Source organism: Barbus barbus (genome assembly GCF_936440315.1).
Source record: "Barbus barbus genome assembly, chromosome: 4".
NCBI lineage: Eukaryota > Metazoa > Chordata > Actinopteri > Cypriniformes > Cyprinidae > Barbus > Barbus barbus.
This window is the reverse complement of record NC_136732.1, coordinates 29,669,270-29,695,912: the sequence shown is the minus strand read 5'-3', so window position 1 is coordinate 29,695,912 and position 26,643 is coordinate 29,669,270. Positions and strand designations below refer to the sequence as shown.

Genomic DNA, 26,643 nt, shown 5'->3' with positions numbered 1-26,643 from the left:
GTAATCAGCTTATTACTACAGTTCTAGTCCAGAATACCAAGTGGAAACAGCAGTGTCAGATCTGTCCCACAGATACACAGTACTGTGATGTTTATTGGGAAGTTCTAAGCAAGGACATGAAAGCTGGTTATTTTTCATGTGTTAGCTTCAGCACATTGTGTTTGTCCATACTCATGATTTAGATGAAGATCAAATTACATTTTATGACCAAGTAATGCAGAACAACAACAAATTATCATGGTTTTACATGCTTTTTTTCTTGGCCTGTGCATATATTTGTATTTTTAGAATTACATTATTTAAAAAAAGTGTATTTTAAAAAAATGATATATCAGCAAGTCGTAATTGGGAAGATTATTATCAGCATATTGTCAAAAGTGTGTCTAAAACTCATTTTCAATGTGACAGGTGCAACTGTTGCTTGAAATTATGGATTTGTTTTCTCTGTGGTACACACGAGTTCAACAAAAATATCAAAGCTGCCCTTTTTTCAGTGAAAATGCATGGCAAGCAAGGGAACCCGAGTTCACATTCTGACAATGTATATTAGTATATAAAAAGTTTTTGTTAATGTCATTTGCCTGGGGCACAAGTGAGCCAAAACTACTTCCGTTGCCCCTTCAAAACAAAAGGTACACGACAACCTTGAGCAGAACAGTGAGATTAAAAAGAAAGTGGACTGAACCAATCAAAACACGGTGAAGTCTGTTGACCAATGTGAGCGCCATGAAAGGGCCACTGCAGTGAACCCGTTTCGATAAGCTCTTGTGGTGCCTTTCTACACACTGTCTCTCAATGGGCTGTGCTATTGGTTAATATATTTCCTATCAGACCTCTCAGTTGCACCTCCTGTTCTTAGCTGTGCATCAGCCGCTGTACCGCGTCAGGTCAGGATTTGCAGAAGGCTTAGTCTTGCTGTGAAAGAAATGCATTACATCTTTCTTTGTCCTCTTTTTCCCTCTTCACATGGTCTGACCTGTTCAGAGAGAGGGCAACGTGGTGCTCCTGCGCGATCCGGCCAGAGCTTTTGCCCCAACTCACCACGGGAGCTCAGCTGCTTTTGCCTTACGTGTCATACAAGAAACAGATCAGCTTCCCCTCAGCGGTGCAATTACACCCAATAAACATCTTCATTGTCAGAATGCAAACCCTTCAAATGCTCCCTCATAGGCACGAAACTCAAACAAATCCCTAAAATCAAACCCCGACCCTTGCATTTTGGATGTGGAATGGATTAGGCCTTTGAAAATCACAAGAAAACGCACCTACACACCAAGCCTCATCAGTCAATGCACATCTATTAAGGCCACAGATGCATCTCTGCCCCGGAGGTCCAACAACCGCATCACTTTTTCAAACACCTCTGGGAGTAAAACAACACTCGACTTCCGTTCTCCTGCCACTGTGTTTTACATTTAAAATAAAAGTCTGTCAAAGCGATCGCCCCCTAAAACAAACTCTCCGTGGCTCCATGTCCCACTTATTCCCTTGGCCATAGCTCAACGTGGATCGAGCAGACGCTGCAAGATTAAATGCAGCCATACGGCCACTGGAACTGCAACAATACTCGCTCTTCCAGATGAGTGAGCAGAATGGCCCAACTCCTCACGTTAGGCTTTAATATACTGAAGCATAGGCACCAGTCATCACTGTCTTTACCGCGGCGATTTACTCACTGCGATGCTACTTTATTTAGACAATAACGAGCCAGAAAATGTGCATCAACACACATCAAACTGATAAGTGCAAACAGTCTGCGTATTCCAAGGAGTGCCATCTAAACTGATCTGGCTTTAAATAGGAACAAGCGCAGACTAGAAAGTGTGGAAGTGAAAAAACAACAAAGAAGGAATAAAAGCAAGGGCACATAGCCCACAGTTGTTCAGCTGTTGACGTGACCTGGATGGCAGCGAAAGGGATGAGCAGCCGTCACTGTGAGACAGAAGAGCCTCTATCTATGAGTGTATGCGGCATGTGTGTGAGGAAGGGATGGAGAGAAAGCTTAGAATTAGATCCCAGTGTCAGTGTATCTTAGCAACCGTCTCCGTCTCCCAGGAGACAGGGACTAACATCACTTCCTGTCTGTGCGAGAATGTGTGTCTATACTAAAAGGTCTGCACGCGAAAAAGCATACAAAAACGTGCACACCAGTAAAAACGGTCGACTGCTCTCTGACCGGAGGCTGTTTAATTCTCCTGAATGTCAGCGCTTGGTAACTCGCATTGTGCGCCCATGTTCCCATTACTGGTGCGATGGATTCAGAACACGCATTCCTAATGTGACAGATATGTAGTAATGTCACATGGCGCTTCATAATTAATGCCTTAGGGTGCTCTGAAAGAATAAGCATGATGGGACAGTCAAGTTCGGCCATTAAAAGTGTTTGTTCAGCACACAAGATGGTGAATCAGAACAGTTCAGTGTCAGATTATGCATATACGACCGCACAGATCCAAGATATCTCTGTATATGTGTGAATTGTAGTCGTACATTGTATCTGTGTCCAGCCTGATTACATGTTATGCCAAGGAATGCGTGGCCAAGTGCTGCCATCTGGTAGAACTACTTGGCACAGAGGTCCACTGTATGGTTCCATGACATATTGGAGTGGTTAATTTTAACGCTGTGACACCATTTGGCAGAATCAAGCATTTTGCAACCTATCACTCAGTCTATTTAAGTCACTCGTCCGGTGCTATCACAGCACTACCAGGTTGACACACAAACAAATACTTTGCCTTAAAGGGACAGTCCACCAAAAAAAACAGAAAATTCTTTCATCATTTGCTCGCTCTCATATCGTTCCAAATATGTATGACTTTTTTCCCCCCTGTGGAACAAAGAAAAGATATTTTGAATAATGTTGGCGACTAAACAAATTTGGTTACCTATGACTTCCATTGTATGGATAAATACACAATGGATGTTAGTTAATGGGTGTGTGTATTGGTTTGTGTGTCCAGCAGAAGAAACCAAATGCATAAAAATTTGGAATGACATGAGTGCGAGCAAATGATGGCAATTTTTATTTTTGTGGGTGGATTATCACTTTAAGGAAGACCTCAAACACAAAAATTGCTTGAGAAAATTAATTATTCATTTTCATAAAACAACATACTAGATTTCAAAAGACAAATTAAGAAAAAATAAAAGCGATAGAAAGTAAAACTTTCATAAAAATACAATAGTAACCGGATTCATTTGATTAATCTTTAGGAGAGAGGTGTAGAGTAATGAAATGCCTTGCTCTTCAGTTCATCTGTATGTACAATCAAGTCACCGCTCTCATGATACGGTGATAGGTTTGTGTGTAAATGCATCAACGAATATGTGAGTATGAAAATAAACTCCTGATCTCACTCTAAACACCTCTAATCTTCCCCTATGCACCTGCTTCTAACAAAAAGTAAAAAGAACAGAGCTTAGATGACTCCTGTATTATGTAATGAAATCTCTGAAGCAAAGAATGATGGGTAAAGCAGTCCTTAGAGAAGGTCCATAAGAATTTCATCCTCCATAATGCTCGACACCGGAGGCATCCCAGGATTCTGTGCGACTGGACCCCGTGGACCTGTAGGGATCATCAGCGGACCTGTGGGAATATAAAACTTATCGCATAAATGTATCTAAGCGGTATTAAAAAAAAAAAAGGATTAAACATAAATAGCAGTACCAGCCATAGCAAATAAATGAAATCTCTTACACAATTAACGAGGTCACAGATGTGATAAAAATAAATTGTGCTAATGATACTGTACTGGAAATGAAGCGCTACCTTGGTGAGGCTGCCTCCACTGAGGCTGCATCTGAGCGCCCCCTCCTGGTGCAGGATGGACCATCTGCTGGATGGGATGCATTCCCTGCATGCCCTGCATCCCACCCTGCTGCAGAGAGAGATTATGGTATAATATAAAAGCAAGCCGAACTGTGAATGGCACTTTTCATTCCATTGACTTCCATTTTTACAGTATGAATGCAAATGCGGAAGACAGGAAATGCAAGCTCATGCGAATTTTGCTGCGTTTCAAAGTTCAAGCTTGGTGAACTCTTGACCTGTGAATTCATAACACATGAAGACGTGCACACAGATTATTGATGCATCACAATGTGACCTCTTATCTGAATTAAAGAACGCAAACTTTAAATATGCTGGACTGAAGTAAAGTGCAGTAGATTGCATATTTTTATGTATCAAATGTTTAATTATTTGATGAATTAGGAATTATAAGTTGAATTATGTTAAGATGCTGCAGTGTGTGGCGTAATATTACAATATTTGCCGCATCTGTAGAAATGTCACATGCTTACGTTTTAGTGTGACCACAGCTTAAAGGGATAGTTCACGCAAAAAATTAAAATTCTGTTATTAATTACTCACCCTCATGTTGTTCATAAGACCTTCCTTCATCTTTGGAACACACTTCTCTTTTGTCTTATTTTTTGACGCACATTCATGAGAGTACCACGACACGTGGTAGGGGTGTGCCCGAAGCGCGAATCCATATCCATATAGAGTACATGTTTACAAATCTCAAAAATGAAAGTAAAAAGAGAGCGGGAATACAATAGTGGTCTCAGTGCCCTGATAGCGGCTCCCTGATGCCCACAATTTATATACAGTATAATTACCCAACAATAAAATTGAGAGAGAAAGTATCTCGTATTTATTCCCTTTAGGGTTTCTGTAGTACACGTCATTTTCTTTCAGAACAGGATATTGGGATGTGGCGGATTGCGGGGGAAGGAATCACGAAGTCGGGTCAACATTGTGATGTCTGTCAGCCATCGGCGAACCCATCGTGAACGCGCATCGAAGATTGACAAGGAAGAGAAGAATTGTTAAATAAAGTTATTTTTGTTTTCTTTGCGCACAAAAAGTATTCTACTAGCTTCATAAAATTACGGTTGAACCACTGATGTCACATGGACTATTTTAATTATGTCTTTACTACCTTTCTGGGTCTTGAATGTGGTAGTTGTGTTGCTGTCTATGCAGGGTCAGAAAGCTCTCGGATTTCATCAAAATTCAAACGATCAACTATTCAACATTAATTCATTTGTGTTCCAAAGATGAACGGAGGTCTTACAGGTTTGAAACAACATGAGGAATAATTAATGACACAATTTGCATTTATTGGGTGAATTATCCCTTTAAGGAAGTCCTATAGAAGGGCTTCATGTGGTATTCGCTGCACACACTTACAGGTTGTTGGCTGAGGAGGAGACTGCGGAGTTGGGGGTTTGCGCCTGGGTTTGGGAGGCGCAACATGCCACCAGGAGGCTGGGCTTGAGCTTGGGCCACCTGATTGGGCGGAGCACCTGTGACCGGCGGCTGCTGATTACCTGTTGCGGCTGCTCTCAGCTAATGAAAATCAAAACCACAGTGATGAAGATAGAAAGTAAGTGGACATGAAAAGGCTGCTGTAAAACACTATTACATAAGTGCTAGTTCTGTGTGCGAGTCTCACAGGAGAGAACCGTGAATACAGAGCCACTGTAACTGCGTTAAAGGTATTAAAAGGGACATATTCCACACTCCTTCCCAGAAGTCCACTTATAATACAAGTCAAGGCTTCTCACATCAAATACAGTTGTAACTTAGTTTTACATAACCATTTTCCACTCTCTTTTTAGTCTCAGCCCACGGACCAATATTCACACAGATATTCAGAGTTTAGTTTGACACAGTTAGGAAAAGGTAAACTAGATATTCACAAGCAGAATTGTTTATTTTATGGATGGGAACCATAGAAAAAAAATTTATGATTCCAAGCTATTTAAAGACGTATTTTTAGAGGGAGATTAAATCCAGTAACTATGTATTAAATAATACAAAACAATGTAGAAACATATTTCATGCATTCATTTATTATTTTTTATAAAAAGAAAAATCACTTACAAATTAATTTGTTTTGAACTAAACATCATAAGAACAAACAGTTGCACTTGTCACGCTTTAAAAAGAACCAGCTAATAAACTCAAATAAGATTGACTCATTCAGGAATGGGATGGACTACACTGGTTGTGCTGTGTTTAGTCGGTTGCATCTAGCAAGGGGTTACTTGGAATAAGCTGCAAAGTAGACCTGATTTTATTGTAATGTGACACCACCTTCTTTTTGACCCTTAATCAGGCTGCATCTTTAAGACATCTATATGTAAATGGCATCCGTTATGTTTGGCTAACCTCTTTGCATTTGAAATAAGAACTCTACTGCAAAGGTGCTGAATACTGAAAAGGTGTTGATTTGTCGATGAAATATACGTGGTCATATCAGTTAATGTGCTCATCAACACTATTGTACATTCTCAATTATCCATCTTTGCAGCTTAGTTTTCATATACGGACTAGACTTAAACTATCATTCAAACGTTTGGGGTTAGTAAAATAAATAAATAAATAATAATCCTTAGTTACATTTTATTTTAAGGTGTCCTTGTTACAGTGTAAATATACATTTAAGTACTGAGTAATATTAATTAACTACATGTACTTACTATATGGTTAGTGTTACTTGCATGATGTAATTATGCATAATTTATTGTTATTATAGTAAGTAGTAAGTGGTCTCAAGTGTCAACAAGTGCATAGGGCCAGAGACAGAGAGAGCAGGGCAGGGGAGAGAGGAGAGGAATATAGGAATATATAAAATAAAGTGTTACCTTATACTTTTATTCAGCAAGGATGTATTAAATCGATCGAGATTGACAGTAAAGACTTTTATGTTTTTAAACAAATGCGGTTCTGAAAATTATTACTGATTCCACAAAAATATGAAGCAGCACTGCTGTTTTCAACATTGATAATAATAAGAAATGTTTCTTGAACAGTAAATCAGTATATTAGAATAATTTCTGAAGGATCTCGTGACACTGAAGACTGGAGTAATGATGCTGAAAATTCAGCTTGGAATTAATTTAATTACATTTCACAATATTACTCTTTTACTACATCTAATAAACGTAACCTTGGTGAGCATAAGAGACTTCTTTCAGCAATGTCCCCTTTAATACAGAACGCTGTTCACAAGATGGAGAAATGGCAGAAAATCAAGTTGTGAATCCCTGTGCTTGCAGAAAACATGGTCCAACTTGTGTGCGTGCATGCATGCATAATTAAGTTTCTGATTCTCACCATGTTGTTCTGTCTCTGCTGGTCCTCCATCAGTGTGACCTGACTGACGGAGGGCAAGCCCACCACCACAGACTGAGGCAGAAAGAGAGGGACAGAGAGGAGGAGACCAGGAGGGTTTAGAACAGCATGCACATTCCATCTCAAGCCGAGGAGAAATAGAAACGGGGTGAGCGCACAGGGCCAGAGACAGAGAGAGAGCAGGGCAAGGGAGAGAGGAGAGAGGAGAGGGGGAAGCACTGCTGCTTTACCTGCTGTTGCACATTGCCATGCGTAACGGGGATGGGGCCCGGCGGTCTGTTGAGGAAGTTCTGATTGGGTGGGACCTGTCCAGGTTGCATCTGAACAGCACTGTTCATCTGAGAAACAGACAAGCGATGGATTAATGACAGAATTAAAGAACAAAGCACAAAAATATCATAATTAAAACACAAACACACTTTAAGCTAATTTTTTGGTTGTTTCATTTAAGTATCCCAAAATGCTGTTCTTTTCAAGGTATATTTGTGTGCGAGTATGTTTTCATTATTGTACATGTTATGCTAGAATTCACATGGCATGCACATTTTCAAGCGTGTGACCATATAATTGATTTTGTATGCATGTGCATTCATGTTTGAAAACAATTATTTTTTTTGTGCAGTGATTTTATTTAGGTTCAATACAAGTTAAGCTCAATCAACAGCACTCGTGGCAAAATGTTGAAAACAATTACTTCAAATCACCTCTTTTAGCCAGGGTTGTGGCAAGCCACTAACAATGGAAGTAAAAGGGGTTAGGTTTGTCATATTTACAGCCATTTTAGGGTTTTAGGTGTGCTGTTGTCATTGCAATGAAGTTTAAAAATAGAACCATACACAGAAAAGGCTAGTTAACACAATTGAAACAGTACTTAATTATTTATTATTATTATTTTTAAAGTGACTATTTTGGTAATCAAAATTTTGTCCAGTGATGCCAAAAATGTGAAAAAACTGCAGATCTGAGGATATGCTTTTTTGAGAATTTATTGTTCCAACTACAAACTATTTATATATGATTTAAAGGTGCACTTGCTCTGAAAAAAAACTAACTAGAGACGAGTCTTTAACATTTAAATTACATTTCTGACAGTTATTTACAATTTTATTATAAGGTGTTTAAGTAAACACACCAATGTATACAAAATGAAATAATATTTAATTTAATAACAGTACATAAATATTTAACAAAATAAAAACTGAGCTGACGAAAGCATGGGCTGAAACGTCTGCTCTTTGGTCTGTTTTTAAGACACTTTGCACTTTTGTCACTTTTGCATATGGAAAATAAAAAATATATTGGATTTTTCCAGTGTGCAGACAATTTCAGCACCCTGTTGGATTAAAACTTCCTCCTTTTTGTTCTACGCACCTGAGAATTCATTGTTTTTTTCTTTTTGAGCGCACACAATTCCTGTTTGAGGGATAAAAACTTAAAAAGACACTCATAAATATGACGATAACATTTTTATAAAAAATATTCTGACTTCACTGGCCTGTACATCAATCATATTAGGGAGTTTCCTTGTTTTCCCTCATGTAAGCAACTTACATCCAGCTTAAGACTGCTATAGTATTATGCTTTTATATCTTCAAAAACAAAAAACATACACGCACATATTAGCCGCTGGAGTCAATTTATAGACATTTATTCAGGGCCTGAATTTTATTTTTGAGAATGAATTCCTCTCTTAGGTGACTCTTGTGAAAGGTATTTTTTTAATTTGAGGGGGCATTTTTTTTTAGACATTTTTCAAAAATATATATTAATCTCACCTAAATATTTAATCATGCAGTGCATTTTTGTTTTACAATCATGCAATAGCTTACACACAGCACAAGCCTGATTTTGAGAGCTGTATATGAGGTAGCATTTTATGCCAGGTTCACACACAGGCCTACTCCGTTTGCAGTGTGTATGCAGTCCATGTGTGTATGCCAGTCCACGTACCGTAAGCGGTGCAGAAGCAGCACTGACTGCTTTCACACAGGAGTCTAAAACTGATCTGTGGCTGTTTACCACAAACACAACATGTATCCATTATTTTGATTTCAAATCCAAACATTGTCACTGAAAATGCTTTTTCAGCATTGTGATTATTTGTTTTACACAGTACAGAAATACAATCTTTCATAGATGTGTTTAAACAATAAATATAAGCAAAGCAACATTATTCAATGCATTTTACTTTTGCATTTACTTCTAGATTTATATTAAGTTGCTCAAGTGGCAAAACATTTAAAATACTTCTTACGTTATCACAAACTTACTTTTAAACAGTCAGCTCTACTGCCTTTCCTTTTGCATTTAAATCTTTATTACAAGCAATCCTGCGGTTCATAAAGAACTTTGTTTTTCTACCTCCAAGAGTACCATTTATTATTGCCTTGTTTATCTAAAAGTGCTCTTTCCCTTTAAACCTAGACAGAAAGCCCTATGTGTTGACTGTGAAACAGTAGACTTTAATTATATGCATTTATGGTGTTATTACTACATTTTTGTATCAATCCATGTTCATATTTACTGCACGAATGCGCTGTTACTTTAATTCAGCGCGTGCCGTGGAAACGATCTCTGCACTGCTGCAGACACACCACTCCTGGAACGCACCGCTGGACCGCAGCCGTGTGCAGTGTGAACGCTTAAATCCGTTATGATGAGCGTGGAAAAAATACGCACCGCATAAGAACTGCAAACGGATGTGAACCTGGCGTTATGTGTGTGTGTGTGCGCTGAATGGTTTAAACACTGGCAAGAATGAAAAATAAATGCAATTTATAAACTATAGTGAGGACGCGACCCTGCCTCGATTGTGCAAGTGACAGTTCCTGTCAACTGTTCAGCCTGCAGCTCGCTTATAGTGCAGACGCAATTTGATTTGAAGCCGTTTGCATTTTGAGAGATCGCCACTCACGCTGTTTGTGAAATTACGTCTCTAAGGTTTTCAAATGACTTTATAAGTTATTTAATTTAGAAATATGAATTGTACCTCACCTTCAGCATTATAATTATTTCACCCGCGCCGGACAAAGACTGAGATGGTGCGCTGCATGTCGTGCCAAATCTCTCACAGCAGGCGCGTCATCAGCTAGAGATCGTTTTATTTTTTTAGATCGGCCTTTTTAGAAACCGCAGATCAAACATCCCCCAAGCGATTATCGGCCGATAGTGATCGGTACCCGATCAATCGGAGCACCCCTAGTATATTTGTAGCAATAGCCAACAATGCATGGGTCAAAATGATCAATTTTTCTTTTATGCCAAAAGTCATTAGGATATTAAGTCAAAACTATGTTCCATTAAGATATTTTTTAAATTTCCTACCATAAATATATCAAAACTTAATTTTTGATTAGTAATATGGATTGCTAACAACTTCATTTGGGCAAATTTAAAGGCTATTATTCTTTAAATTTAAAGATTATTAAGATTATTAAGTGCTACACGATTAAAACTGATCTTGAAAAACTGAGCGAACACATTGCAACATTAAACTCTGTAAAATGTAAATGCCTCATCTGCAGTCGTTCTAGACGCACATTAAGACTGAATTAGCAGCGCTCTTACTGCATGACTTCAGTGGCGCCGGTGCAACTATAGGTCAAAGAGCTTAAAATATGGGTACACAAGTTAACAGGTTAAAGTATCAGTTTAGATGTTAATATGGCAACACTTTACTATAAGGTTCATTAGTTAACATTAGTTAATTACATTAGTTAACATGAAATAAGAATGAACAATACTTCCACAGCATTTATTAATCTTAGTTCATGTTAGGATGTTTTCACACCCTGGCTTGTTGTTTCAGAACCTGGCACGTTTTCCCCCATAGCTCGATTCGTTTGGGTATATGTGAACACGGCAATCGTGCTTGCATCCACGCCAAAACAATCAGTCCGAGACCGCCTGAACGAGGTGGTCTCAGCTCGATTGAAAACGAGCTCTGGAGCGGTTCGGTTGTAGTGAGAATGCAATCCGATCCAACGGACCAACGATCCAGGCTATATCACACTGGATAATGGGTAATTACGTTAGTTTCGTGAAAAGCAGTGGGTGAGCACGACTTCGCCATTCAAAATCAAAGTGCGCCTTTTCATTTTATAATGCCATCTTAATGCTCTTCGTATAGGTGCATTTTAACAATGTTTTGCCCACGAATCCTGGACTCCTGCTCAAAATTATAAATTAATATATATATTGACAGCTACAAAAAACAATAAGCCCTCAAAGCTGTTGTCGTTCCATCCTGTGTGTGTGTGTGTGTATATATGTGTGTGTGAGAGAGAGAGAGTTTGTTTGCCTCTCTTTCCAAATGAATCATTGTCATTCCAGCTCCGTGGAACTTTGACCAATGAGAGGACAGTTTACTCGCACGTGACTTGTATTAACAATTTTGGTCTGTTTAGAAACTTTGCCGTGTGAAAGCGAACCGCACCAAGAATAAAAAAAAAAAAAGAGTCTTGTGCCCTGCGTTTATCAGTATCCTTATGTTCGTTAGGTGAAAAGGAAAAACTCAATAAACAAAGTCAAAAATTATTTGACCGATTTTTTCACTGCCAAGGTTTCTATAGATACATCGATATCGTGAATTCTTATGGCTACAATAAAAGTGATATGAAAAATCTAATATCGTGACAGCCCTACTTTGGAGTGTTACAAGCTGTTTGTGCATAGATAAGATCCCTGAAGTTGCAAAGACTAAAGTCTCAAAACCAAAGAGTATTCTTTATAAAATTTAAGAGTCGTCCACGCCTCCCCTAAAACAGCTCATTCAAACACGCCCCCACGCCTACGTCACGATATAGAAATATTTGCGTAATGCCGCCCAAATGTTCACGCAAACAAAGGCGGCGTGGTTTCAGTAACCTCAGTAGTGTTGATGCAGTGTGTCAGGGAGACTGTGTGTTTCTAGGCGAAAGCAAAAGCACTTTATTTGACCTTTCGAAAGTAGATGCATTTAGGAATTATTATGATTACTTACAACAGAACAGCACAACCCAGATGTTATCATAACACATTTTATGGATGATAGTTTCGTGAACCTAGGAGAGGAGGTCATTCTGACCTTGCAATGACAATCTGGCGCTTCTGAATCAGCGACTGCATGTTTTGTTATTAGTTTAAATATTTGCTATTGACTGTTCAAATGCAGAGTTTTGTGCGTCGTGTGTGTACAGGTGTATGTATTTATTTTGAAAGCTGAAGCTCGCGATTAAAGTAAGGGGCGTTACATTTCCAACGTGTGGTGTTCGGCCAATCACAATGCACTGGGTCAGTTGGCCAATCAGAGCAGACTGTCCTTGTTGGAAGGAGGGGTTTTGTAGAAAACGATGCGTTTGAGAGAGGCGAGGCATAGAGGACCTACAATAATGTACATTATTTGAAAAATAATGTGTTTTTTTAACATTAAAGCATGTCAACATATTCTGTTACACCAAATACAGAAAATAATGATCTTTAAAAAAAGCATCATATGACCCCTTTAAAAAATTGACCTTGTTTTTGTGGTCCAGGGTCACATATTGTCAAGGTAAAACCATAGACTGTAAAAAAAAAAACATGGACGTAGTGTCCGTTACGTCACCCGTAGGTTTCTGAAGAGCATTTTTGAAGCCCAAAGTAGGTGGAGTCAGCCGTCGCCATCTTGGCAAGCGCGTCACTCCCGGATAATCGAAAATGGGCAAAGAAGCAGGACATGGGCGGAGCTGGTTGCTGAAACCACGCTAGCCTAACTCGGCAGTGATGACAGCAGCGGCAATCCGCCTGTCACTCAACTGGCCATGCTCTAAATTATGCAGAACTTTAAGGCTCAATATAATTTAAACGGATGAGTTATAAAAGATTCACCCCCTCACAGTTGTCATGAAGGGCAAAATTAGCTATATAGACCAAAATCATTTTTTTAACAAGGCTGTAAACCTGTTTTTTTCTGATGTAAAGTTGGGCATTTTAACATGGGGAATCTATGGGATTCACTCCCACTTTGCAGCCAGCCTCTAGCAGCCCGTCGATTAATTACAGTTCCGTGTTCCGAAGTCACTTCCGTGTTGGTTTCACGAGAGACTGGAAGGTTGCCGCTTGGGTAAAACAGGTTCTTCATCTCCGGTTTTCTCTAGAATGGCTGGTATGATCCTCAATATCTGGCATGTTGATGCCAACCAGGACATGTGTCAGGGACACATGGATACAATTTGGCAATGTTTACTTTAACCTTGTATTATGTTGCAGGTCCTAAAATAGTTACTGATCAGCAGGCATTTGTTTTGAATTGCCAAAGCAATGGGTGTGTTTGAACTCACAATCAGCACTAAGAAAGTGTTCATTTTAGGTGCCATATGCATTATGTGTGCAACATCAAAGCAAAACCAGAGACAGCTGCTCACAAGGTGCAAGAAACATAACAGGATCAATTTCCCTGTTAAATAAACTGTTAAAAAAACATTTTACAGGAACAAAAAGGTTGTGCTACTTTAGATATAGATTTCACGTGAGCATTTATTTTTACAATTTTACAGTTTTGTTCTGCTGTCTATTTCATATTAATAACTGTGTTTGTTAATAGTGAAAACTACACCATTTCGTGTGACTCACCGAGCGTTGCTGCTGCACTTGTTTGTGGTTAGTGATGACCTGCCGGATGCCATTTACGAATCCGCTCTGGTCATTAGGGATGAGACCCATGAAGATCCTCTTCCTAGACGAGTACAGCAGCATCAGCACACGCACCTCACATGGAGCACTGTGGGGGAAGTGCACACAACCAGCCTACACAAACATACACAATATACATCAAACTGTGTGCCAATCCACACATCTACACAGCACACACAACTAGAGTGACTGAAGAGCTGCCTGGGCCTACACAATTATATTTGAAGACAGGATTAAAATGAACTAAGCAGCCATTTCCCAGAGACAGATTGAACCTAAAACTGAATTTAATTAGTGTTAATGGTGATTCACTACTGATAGATCTCTTAGTCTGCGTCAAGGGATCTAGCTCCAGGGTAAAGGTTCATTTCAGAGCCTTTCATTTTCAGTGGAAATGCTGGCTATGTGACTTTTTTATTAGACTTTTTTCATGGCTAAATATGAAAATCTTTCTGACATTCAAAAGCAGAGGAAGAACTCCACCAAGAGGATGAAGACCATTATTACACACTTTCAAATTTTCTTTCGAAGTCTCAAATGGGAAATAGACACTTAAATATAGTATAAAAATATAGATATATGCATAGAGAAAATAAAAACTTGGCCTAGATGAGAAGGTTCTAGCTTGATTATTCATTTTGAACTGATCGATATACCTTACAGGAGGAAGTTATGAATATGATTCTGTAATTGTACTCACAAATCCATTGGTCATGATACGATACAGTCCCTTCAAAGACTCCATATCTTTATTAGTAAACAGAAACTGCACCATACGAGAGTTCCTGAACAGAGGGCCTAGAGTAGTCTATGGAAAGACAACAAGACATAGGGATCACTGCGTTAATAAACTATGCGACCCAGATGTTTGACCAACCACAATTCAGCATGTATATTTGCTGTATAGGATGACATCAACAAAAGCCGTTTAAAATCGACATTTTAAAGGTAATGCAAGAGTTTAAAATGATACTTTATGCTATAATTTAGCAATTAGAGTATGGTTTTTAACTTAAAGGGATAGTTCACCAAAAATTCTGTGATTAATTACTCCCCCTCATGTGGTTCCAAACCTGGAAGAACTTTGTTCGTCTTCAGAACACAAATGAAGATTTTTTTGATGAAATCCGAGCGCTCTCTGACCCTCCATAGACAGCAAGGGTCCTAACACGATCAAGGCTCAGAAATGCAGCAAGGAGATCGTTAAAATAATCCATGTGACATCTGTGGTTCAACTGTAATTTTATAGAAAACAAAAAACAAAAATAACGACTTTTTTTTTCTCAACGTGTAAGGATCCTTGCTGTCTATGGAGGGTCAGAGAGCGCTCGGAAATTCGTAATGCATCAAAAATATCTTAATGTGTGTTCCAACAAAGGTCTTACAGGTTAGGAATGACATGAGGGTAATTTATGACAATTTTCATTTTTGGGTGAACTATCCCTTGAAGTTTAATTAAAGTTAGAAATTTGTGCAAAGAATACAGTCTATGAATGAACATTCTACCCATTTGACAATGAATTTTGCATACTGTGTGTATCAGGGAAGTATGCATAGTCCGGCACGGGGAGGAAAACATAAGTAGAAGGACAACATGATAGAAAAGCAGGAGGTGATGGTGATGGTAAAGAAAGGAGGAGTAGAAGAATTATGAGACAGAAGAGAAAAAGATGAGGAAACAGGAGAAGAGATGACAATTATGCAGTAAAAAAAGATTGAGAAAGACTCAAGAGAAGAAGAAAAAGTGGGAGAAAATATGAGGAAGAGAAAAAAGATGATTTTTAGACATGATGATTTAGGAAGAGGAGAAAAAGTAAGGGAATGAAAAGATTAAGGAGGAGGATAAAAAAGAAGAAAAAAAATGTACAAAAGGAGATGATCAAGGAAGAGGAGGAGATGGAGTAAAAAAGAGGAGATAACAATGGAGTAGAAAAGGAGGAGAAAAATACAGAGAAGGAGAAAAACAAAAAAGGAAGATGATACAGGAAAAGCAATGATGGTGAGAATGAGGAGGAAATTAAAAAGATGGGGAAGGAAGAGAAAAAGGACCAGAGAAAAAAAGATAATGATTGAGATAATATAGGAGGAGGAGGAGAACAAGAACAAGAAATCCTTGCTTCCTTTGCAAGCCCAATACATCCTGCAGGAAACATCCATATTCACATTTACCAGGAGCTGCTGAGGGATGAGCTGCATGATCAGCTTCTGTGGCCACTGGTCGGTATTTCTGAAACAAAAGATGGGAGGAAAAACTTCATCCTCTCTGTGCATCTCTACCATATATTCTACATTATGCAAATATGGGTCAAACGGAGTCACTCACAGATTTTCCCCTTGGCTGACCTGGACCTGGCAGGGCAGGGAGCGCGTAAGTTTTGTGTTGGAGTCCATGGAGGAAGCCTTGGGCTTCTGCGGTGATTGATGGAGACAGAGGGAGAGGTGACAAGGGGAGGGAAAAAAAGGAGAGACAGAATAAGATGAAGAGGTTAACATACAGAGTAAAAAGACCTAGCTGGTGGAGATGGATGGTAGGACTTAAAGCAGGAGGTCTCAGAGAAATATACAACCTGTGTGTGCAACTTCCAGAACAAGAGAGATCGCACTGACAATGGAAGAACTGAAGCGTTATTATGTCAATCAAAAGAGTAACTAATGAGCAAACGGACCATTTTAAGAATTTTTTGATGGAACCTAATTTTTTAAAGCATCATTTAGACAAACTGTTGACTCAGTCAACAACACTTATGGATTTTAGAAATATACCAGTTTTGGACATCTTTACTACATCCACCTTACAGTATCGCTGAAAAAGGCCAGTGTGGAGAAAACGCAGGACTCATCAGCGGATCGACAGAGTTGTGGTGCAGAATTACTATTGATTTAATTTACACAGCGCAGCTTGGCAGTGTTTGCGAATAGTGTGCGGTGAGCTGTGTGAACTCATCCAGATCGTGACTCTATGACAGGCCTCAACAACCGAGCGTGCCGCCGTGCTTGATAAGCACACATTGGTTTGCTGGCATGTTATTGACCAGATGGTGATAATGACCATGGCATGTGCATCTGTGTTTTTGTTTCCTGATCATTTGTGTTGACCCAGTGTCAAAACAAAACATTTCAATAGTTGATTGTGCGTTTGGGAACATTCGTTGCTGAGATGATCTTGAGGCCATTGTAGAATAGTCAATAGCGTTAAAAGAAGGCCTCTCCCATAAATCAAGCAGAAATCAAGAAACATCACTGATCCCATTACAGTCTGTGCAAATGGCACCCCAGGCACAATACCCACGGGTCACCTAACAATACATCAATGAAACACGGCTAGATAGCTTTACCAGATCGAATCAATCTTTTTCACACGTCTAGAAAAAACTACATTTCATTTGAGTCACAGGGGAGTTATGAGAATCTTTCAAAGAGATTAAATGAGATCCCATTTATGTTTCCTTTTCCAGTAGTAAACCACAAACAAACACTCGTGTGTAACACACTTTCCAATTTTATTTTTTTAAATTTCCATTTAGCTATATTTTTATTTCAGTAATTTTTTTAATAATTTATAATGATTTATAATTGATATTATAATTTTTTTAAATAAAATAATTTAAACATTTCTAATTTAATTTTAGTTGTTTTTTGTTAACAACTGTTTACAAAACAGCAGCACAAAACAAAAAGCAGCTGCACAAACCCAAAATTAATTAAATAAAAATAATAAACACACCAATTAATATTAATACATTAACAAATAACAACAAAACAATTCCTTCAAAGATCCTAGATAAGACGACACAACATCAAAAGCTGAATGCCATGAACTCACAGTTTTCATGTTAGATCCATGTATACGAGAAGTAGAGAGTTCCATTGAGACAATGTCCAACATACACACAGTCCAGGCTCGTCCGTCCACCGTGCGAGGAGGACTCCAACAGACGACCAGCAACTTCCTTGTCGCTGTGAGAGCAGCCAACAGCAAAGATCCCTGCCGGACGGACAAGGTGAAGTCCCAAAAGTCATTCACGAAAAAATGGCGCGGCGTCAAACACATCCCAGCACCCAACAAACAAGACAGGTCCCGTGAGAGCAGGGTCCAAAAAGGTGAGAGAGAGGAGCACTCCCAAAAAAAATGCAAAAACGTGCCCAAAACTCTCTGGGAACAGAGACAACATGTAGGAGAATACGACAGACCCATACAAAAACGTTTAATTGGAGTCAAGCAAACCCCATGCAGCAATCTCCAATGAACCACCCGGTGACCAGGGTCTCCAGAACACAATTCAAACACACCCCATACCTAATCGGAAAACAAAACATGCACATCCTCACCAAGATCAAGACCAAACAGTTGCAATAGACAAAGGCCTGCGTGAATGCCCAAGAAGAAAGAGACAGATGACTGAGACAGAGGAAGGAGACCCCCCAGAAGGAAGGACTAGTCCGCGCAAAGGACGAACAGGCAGCCGAGAGCTCCAAGGCACCCCACATCCCCACAGGGCCAATCCAACACGCAAACACATAAAAAAGGAGGTGCCTAGCAGATCATACCGAGCCCCAAGATTCTGGAAGGATTCCAAACCACCATCACCATAGACATCTCCCAGAGTGTCCACCCCACTACGAGTCCATTGAGGACAACGAAATGGAGCACTGCCTGACAAAAGGCCACCATCGTGGAAAATAGGAAAATGCCCACGCTACCCTGCAACCAGTTGCGAACGTCCCCCAACATCCCTCCACGTGGAGAGGAGATGGGCCACAATGGGACCAAACCGAGATCCACACTGCCCAAGCAGAACTCCCGAAAAAACAAGATGCCCCAATCTACACGGATAAACAATAGATTCCTCAACTCAACTGCAAACCCAGAGAGAGATCCAAAATGGTCAAATAAATTCAACACGAGGAATAGAATGTGACGGCCCCTCCAAAAACAACAAGACACCATCAGCAAACAAAGAAATATGATGATGAGCATTCCGCACATCCATGGGAGAAACAGCTCCAGACTGTCGGACCGCTTGAGCCAAGGGTTCCAAGGACAGGGCAAACAACAGAGGAGAAAGCGGGCAACCCTGACGACCACCCCGATGTTCAAAGAATGGGCTAGAGCGAACTGCACCCTTGAGAACAGTGGCCGCCAGACTGGCACACAGAACCTTCATCACATTCATGAAATAGAAGCAGACCCAGACCCAGATGCTGCAGAACCGCCCACAAATAGCCCCACACTCCAGGTGGTCGAAAACCCTCATCGCATCCAGAGATAACACTGAGCAAGGGGAGGACAAACTATTATTTGAAATAATAATATGATATAACCTGCGCAAGTTATCCGAAGCTGAGCGAGATTTAATTAATTCTGTTTGGTCATGATGAACTAGCCTATTCACAAATTTCTCTAGATGACGAGACAGCACTCCAGCATATATTTTAACATCAGTCTCTATTAAAGAAAGTGGCTGGTAACTAGAACAGGAAGTCGGATCTTTATCTTTTTTTAACAAGAGAGAAATAACAGCTATATTAATAGATGGGTGAAATGAGCCTTGAGCAACTGAAAAATCTATCATATCTAACATGAGGGGGCCTAAATCCGACCAAAAAGCAGTACACAATTCAATTGGAATGCCATTCATGCCCGGGGACCTCCCCCTGCCCACAGATCGAACTGCTGACTCCAGCTCCCGAAGAGCTATCGGCCCAGCCAGGCACCCCGAATCCGAAAGCCCAGTCAAATCAACGCTGGACAGAAAAGATGCAAAAGAGCCAGGGCCACCACCAGCAGAAGTAGCACAGAGATTAGAACAAAAAGCGACACCAATGTCCCTTGGGTCTGTTATAACGAGCCCAGACTGGGACCCTACCGCCGAAATACCAGCAAACTTTTCACTGTTGCGCAATCCTAGGGCTAAAAGGTGGCTTGGTCTACTCCCCTGAAAACAACAATCCTGCCCGGACCAGGAATTCTGCCTTGGATCTCAGCAATGAACCGAGCTCGGACCCAACCGCCATGATTCCACCGAGTGCACTGTCCGAGAAACAACGCCGACCATCTCCAGTCAGACTCTGGAGCTGTGACCCCAGCCCAACCATCCCTCCGCATCGGCTTCTCAAAGTAAAGAGACACACGAAACCGAGCCACTCCTCACAAATCCTCCAACTCACAAAGTTTTCGAGGATCATCCACCAAACCCCGGACAATTCCAACAAACCCAGCAAATTCACTTCTGAATTGACTGCAAAAATTTCCATCCTGTAACAACCTAGGGCTAAATCACCATCCAGTGGCACGAGATGGCCGAGGGATCAAAGATAATCCGCACAAGCCTCCATCACGATCCGACAAAGACAAGGAACAGATATCGGCACCACGAACAGCTGAAGACAGAGAAGCAGAAATGAAAACATAGTCAACTCACAAATAGGATTTATCAGTAGCAGAAAAGAAAGTGAAAGACCCAGCAGAAGGACCTAACAAACGCCAACTATCCACCAACGAGGATGAGGCCACACATTGCCGAAGCCTGTCAGAACACAAAGCCTGAGAGTGTGATTCCCCCGGTCCAGATCCATGCAGGAAATGCGACACCACAGAATTAGCATCTGTACACAACACAATCCCAAAATCCCAAAGTTTTGTTTTTTTTTCCAATGAAGAAAACTATTTTAATTAGTTTACTTAACATTAACAACCCTTGCTTGCAAAGCAACGTTTTGCCGATATGCCAATTTACTGTCACTGATGACCTGATACTATTACCTTCCACAACTGTCTGGCACACTGTCAGAACATGCATACAGTTTGTTTTGTCTGTGCGCTCTCAATTGCTCAAGAAATGTTCCATTTCTTTTTTTCTCTCGATTTTGTTGTTTTAAACACATGACAATCTGCCTTGAGAATTGTTTATCCCTCGACAATCAGATTTTTCTACATAAATTAACGCTGCAACATTGTTTTCTTTCTATTAAGCAAGAGATTCAAGTGGTTATTGTTAATTATGGTTTGTTTTTCAGCAGCAAACCACAAAACTGATCTGAAGACGACCATTTTTAGTATGCAAATATTGGCATGACGTCACTAGTATAATTTTCTCACCTCCTGCCATTCTAGAACTCCACTCCATGCTACAATCTTATTGGCAACACCTTGCTGTGCCCCAGCTGGAGGTACAGGTACAGTTGCCTAAAAAAACAAGAATATATTGAAATTGTATGGACTCTAAATGAGTCCAAATAAGTCAGTATTCACAGAAATACATTTCTCAAGTCTGACCATGCCAGGCTGTGTTGTTGGCGGTGTCTGCTGATTGGTTGGCATTGGCTGAGGGGCCAGAGGAGGTTGCTGGTTGGGTGCAGGTGGACCTTGTGGTGGGACTTGTGGTTGCTGTGGTGGCTGCTGAGGTGGAACTTGTTGCTGCGTTAACACTGGTGGTGACACTGTGGTAACTGTAGATAGGTTGGGTTTACCTCCTGATGTAAGTGACTGGCTAAAGGGAGTATTTTGCATTTGAGGAACTGCAAACAAACATAAACAACTAAGCAAATGGCGTTTTAAATATGGAAAATGCAGTGAAACAGCAGAAGATTCAAGAATACAGGGACACAATTTGACTCACATCGGCTCTTTTGCTGCTGAGTGGCTGCATCTAGCACCTTCTGTGCTTCATCATGGGCCGCCTTTAGAGAGGGATTCTTTGGCAAGAGAGAGAGTGTGTATGCAACAGAGAGACAACATTCATGAGGTCTCATCATTAGCGTGCACAGCCTTGCTTAAAAAACAAAGCCAGATCCTTCCACCAAATACAAATGCAGTCATGCACATCTCATCTACCACTTAGATCTATTCAAATGAGTTTATAACAGCGGTTAGTCTTAATCTTAAGAATCAAAATGAGGCTCTGTATGCTGAAAATTACCAATAATGTGCCTCCAATTAGGCACAGAAAGGTTCAGAATGAGCAGACCGAGATTAGCCTGTTATTGAGAGAAGCGCTCTGATTACTCTACATCACCGAAGCAGTGAGATAGCAGGGTCCAAAATTAACCTTTTACCTCACCTGCCAATGGTAAGTGAACTGCTCATTAAAACATGCATATATTTTAGTTTTTCCTTTTTGTCCCCATTTTTCCTGTGGCAAACCCATTATATACTATTTCTCTGATCTGACTGAGCTTTTCATTAGGCCTATTCGTCTTTATACTGTATAATATATTGTTTTAATGTGACTACAGCAGACAACATACTAAAATGCTTTACCATTTTTGTATAATTTTAATACCATAAAGCTTTCATATCTCAAAAAAAATAAATAAATAATAATTCCATCCAAAGTTAAATAAATAAATGCCATTATTTATACAGGCCTATGGTTTTATAAAACACACTGCCATTCAAAAGTCTGAGGTCAGTAAGATTATGGTTTTCAAAGTCTCATGTGCTCACCAAAGCTGCATTTATTTACTCAACATATAGCAAAAACAGCATTATAATTATATATTTTAAATATATAAATATATAATAGCTGAATTTTGAGGAGCCATTAATCCAGTCTTCAGTGTCACGTGATCTTTCAGAAATCATTCTAATTGACTGATTTGGTGATAAAAACAGCTGTGCTGCTTAATGTTTGTCGAAACATTGATACATTAAATGAATGTTCAAAGAACAGCATTTAGTTCAAAACAGAAATCCTTTACAAAATAAATGTCTGTAATGTCACTTTTGAACAATTTAATGAATCCTTGCTGAATACAAGCATTTATTTTGGGGAAAAGAATACTGACCTTAAACAGTAGTGTATATGTAATGAAGTTATATAATTCAATTAATTCCATTAACACACCTGGTGTGAAAGGGGAGGAGGAGGAGTCTGGGTTACTGAGCCCATAGACTGGGACACTGGCAAAGACGGAGGTGGCAAGACAGGTTTAAGGGGGACTGGACCACAACCTCCTCCAGGAGCAACTGGACACACACAGATGTAACAGAAAGCATTAATCAGAGCAAATCTAATAATACAATAAAATACTACTTTCTTCTCCCATATTCTCCCATCTGCTGTTCAGCTGCTGACAAAAGCTGTTGCTGTTATATCACTGCACATTCACAAACATATCAGGACAAGTGTCTTTCTTACCAGGAAGCGCAATGCCCCTGACTAACACCATGTGAAAGGGGTCTTGACTGTAGTCTGGGTGTGAGGATTCTGGTGCACCTGCTACAGAGGATGCTCTTTCAAAAAGAGATCGAAGTGCTGGAAGTTTCCGTGGAGCGATTACAGAAAAATGGATCCCCCGCTACAGCCAAAAAATAATAAAAAAATAAAAATAATTTAATTAACTACATATCAGAAACAGACATCAGCTTTTATACATAAATGGCACAGTTCAAAATTTGTCAGGACATCACACAGTGAGAAAAAAATAATATTGCACATAATATTGTAGACTATGCTCGTATCAACCAGCATGAGCAGCATCAAGGCAAATGCATTATACTGTCTCACCAGGGTTTTGCTATTCTGCGATCACAGAATTTAATGTAAAATTCATTCAATGCATTATTTCTACAATACTTCCACAAAAATGTTAACCTGAGATCCATAATATATTCAATAATACTGCTGTTGCATTGCAGTGAAATTCTTTGGTAAAGTGAGCAGGGATGGAAGGACCATACAGCGCACTGGGATACCTGGTTATATACAAGTGTTTTAGGCGAGTGGGATGAAATGAAAGGTTCTAGATGTTGATACAAATAAACTGCTATAAATAATACTGATTGTAATGTATATTGTGGCGAATATTTGCTAGTCTCCATAATGCTTGATTTCACCAGTAGATTTAAATAAGCACATTATTTTCCAGGAAATATGAATGCATGATTCCTATGAATGCAATCATTGATAACAATATCATAAATTGAAAAGAAGCACAAACTATCTTACAACAATAGACAAATATAGAATTGTAAAATGCATGGTAAATAATCAGTGTCACTGATTAAATACTGATTTAGTGACAGTTTGCAAACTATTCTGTCTAACACCGTTCTGTATTTTCAGCAAAGAAGAATTATGAGTATTTCTATGCTGGTGTCACCACTGCCTTGTGCACGGGGGAACCAGAACCACCATGTTTTTAGTAATTAACTCTGATTACATAAGTAAGATTAATTTTTAATGAGCCGAAAATAATTCACGTCACACCTCTGTTCATCAGTTTGCACTGGCTACCAACAGCTGCTCGCTTAGAATTCAAGGCATTGATGTTTGCCTACAAAACCACCTCTGGCTCTGCACCCCTTTATCTAAATTTATACCTCAGATTTGGGTGCCCTCTGGAAGCTTGCGTTCTGCAAGTGAACGTCGCTTTATTGTTCATCCCAAACAGGCACAAAATCACTTTCACAGACTTTTAAATGAAATGTTCCCTCCTGGTGGAATGACCTGCCCAACTCAATCCGAGCAGCTGAGTGCTTAGCCATCTTCAGGAATCTCTTCCATCTTTATTTGACCCTCTAACTCTAGCACTCTCTTTTCTAATTCTATTCTTTAAAAAAAAAACATGTCCCTTTTAGACTCGCGCACTATTCATTTACTGCTTGTTTTCTTAAAAGAAAAAAAAAAACTAACACTAGCTTTTCTAATCTTTTTGTATTCTATCTATTTGTTTTCTTTTTATTTATTATACAATTAAAAAACGCAAATAAAGCCTCTAACATTAGCTTGCTCTATTCTTTTTCTATTCTATCCGTTTTCTTTTTATTTATTATATAATTATGTAATTTAAAAAAAAAAAATACTATGTGTACTGCGTTAAGCTGACTGAGACTTGTTATAGCACTTGCATATCATTGCTCTTTTGTTGATTTTGATTGCTTCTATTGTCCTCATTTGTAAGTCACTTTGGATAAAAGCATCTGCTAAATGACTAAATGCAAAAGTACATCAAGATTATTGATGGGTTTTCACTGCAAAATGACAGATATTTTTATAATATTTGTGAACCCACAGCAAATTCAGTGACTCAAGGTCGCAAATCTATCATTACAGCAGAACTCTGACAAACAGACATATCTGATAAAAGTAGATCAGTGCAGACTCACGTCACGTATGATCTGGACCAGGCTGTCTGCGGTGCAGCCCGTATAGCTGACGCTCTCCACAGCTGGTAGTAAGTATGGAGGAGAATTACACAGCAACACGCAAACCTTGTGGGTCTGACCGCTGCATAGAGAAACAATGAGAACACATATACAACCACACACTTTTGATTACACAGAACAAGTTAAAGAACTCACATTTGCTCCCTCATCTTTTTGAAGTCATCAAAGAGCTGCAGGGCCACGGAAAGACCCTCAGCTATGAGACTGCAGCTCTCTGCCCCGCCTCCCATGAATCTGCGCAGAAAGCATCAGTGTAAAAAATCTTCAAAGCAGACAATACACTCATAAACTAGCACCTCATCTAAACAAGCAAAAGCACACTTTTATCTCAGACTTTCTATCGTGGAGCAGCTCTTACTGAATGCTGTCAATCCAAGAGACAAACTCAAAAGCGGAGCTGGTGGGAGCGTGGCACTGGACGTAGGATTCTGGAGCACAATCCACTGTGTTGAAGACCACCAGTCCATATTGAGTGCCACCATACTATAAAAAAGCAAAAATATTATCAGATGTTGAAATGACAGCACTAATGTAATTCATCCAACTTACATCTCCTCCAAAATCGGTTTCAGCAGGTGGTCCTCCATTAAAATACCTGTGATCACACAAGGTAGGTCAGTACAGAAGTATAACAAATGTCAGCGTGAATAAACAGGTGAAGACTCTTACTCTATAGTCGGTAGTATGTAATTCTTCTGAAGTGATTCAAAATATGGACCAAGGTTTGCAGTTCCCTCTATGACAAACACCACATCTGACACCTGATTCAACCCAGACTTGGACGTTGGGTCCATATGGGTCGCCTTGTGTCTGCAACCAAGGCAGGCGTTAGTTCAATATCATACGGAACGTCTGCTGTAATTAAATAATAAAATATGTAATAATACAGAAATCATGTGTACGCCCACTTAACCTTTACTGTGACTGAAGTGTTATTTACTGTATTTTATTATCTATTGTAACGTCTCTGTTCTAAAAGCAAGAATACCGAACCATGACATATACATACTGGCTGTGTCTAAATACCAAGAAAAACGCCTACAAATACATTTCTGAATGATTCAGTCCGTGCCAAAGATGCCTGACAGAGACATTTTTCTCCATTCTCTCTATCAAACATTAACTCCATAGTAACGATAATGCAAATACAAATCAATGAAAACATAAAATGTGAATAAGTTCAAGTTTAACATTAAGTTGCACATACAAGTCTTAGCATGTTTGTTAGCCGTTATCCTCGAATGCTAATTTATCTCGTGTGTCTTACCTGCTAGTATTAATAGAACTGACTTCTAATGAGAATAAAACGGACTGATACAGTCATTTAACTTGATTATATCTAAACCAGCCGTCTTAAGTTGTATTACGAAAGCTTCAGATAAACGTTAATGCAGACCGTGATAACAACACATTTCTGAATTTACGCTCGGCAATCGACAACACGGTCTGGTCGTGGATCTGGGAACTGGACTGGGTTGGTGAATCGATTTATGAGTGATCGATTTTTATGCCAAAAGTACGTCAATTTCAAACCCACCTAAAATATAATTATGATCCATCCATGCATCAGTTTACACCGCTTGTGCGTCGCAGGAATGCGTAAATGGCCAGTAAATCACCTCTAAACTAAACATAGCCTAGGCATTATTGTGTTTGCATAAGGAAATAA

At 39.5% G+C, this 26,643-nt stretch overlaps 1 protein-coding gene across 8 annotated transcripts; it reads right to left on the bottom strand.

Annotated features, from left to right (window-relative positions):
* Positions 1 to 56: 56 nt before the first annotated feature.
* LOC306864665 (mediator of RNA polymerase II transcription subunit 25) lies at positions 57 to 26,441 on the bottom strand. Of its 8 annotated transcripts, XM_079408809.1 has the most exons (21): positions 26,242 to 26,422; positions 25,644 to 25,784; positions 25,524 to 25,569; positions 25,333 to 25,457; positions 25,110 to 25,208; positions 24,915 to 25,035; positions 22,945 to 23,104; positions 22,651 to 22,772; positions 21,424 to 21,499; positions 21,081 to 21,322; positions 20,904 to 20,990; positions 17,628 to 17,789; positions 16,128 to 16,213; positions 15,974 to 16,031; positions 14,505 to 14,612; positions 13,745 to 13,918; positions 7,384 to 7,491; positions 7,136 to 7,207; positions 5,204 to 5,362; positions 3,776 to 3,884; positions 58 to 3,592 (listed from the first exon to the last, which is right to left on the bottom strand). In XM_079408809.1, the coding sequence occupies exons 2-21, from the start codon at positions 25,766 to 25,768 to the stop codon at positions 3,486 to 3,488; spliced, it is 2,346 nt and encodes a 781-aa protein (XP_079264935.1). In that variant the 5' UTR covers positions 25,769 to 25,784; positions 26,242 to 26,422; the 3' UTR covers positions 58 to 3,485. The 8 variants fall into 8 exon arrangements, with proteins under 8 accessions (XP_079264937.1, XP_079264940.1, XP_079264941.1 ...); XM_079408811.1 differs by lacking the exon at positions 17,628 to 17,789 and having other exon boundaries at positions 57 to 3,592; positions 26,242 to 26,423; XM_079408810.1 differs by lacking the exon at positions 7,136 to 7,207 and having other exon boundaries at positions 26,242 to 26,441.
* Between the last annotated feature and the right edge of the window lie 202 nt (positions 26,442 to 26,643).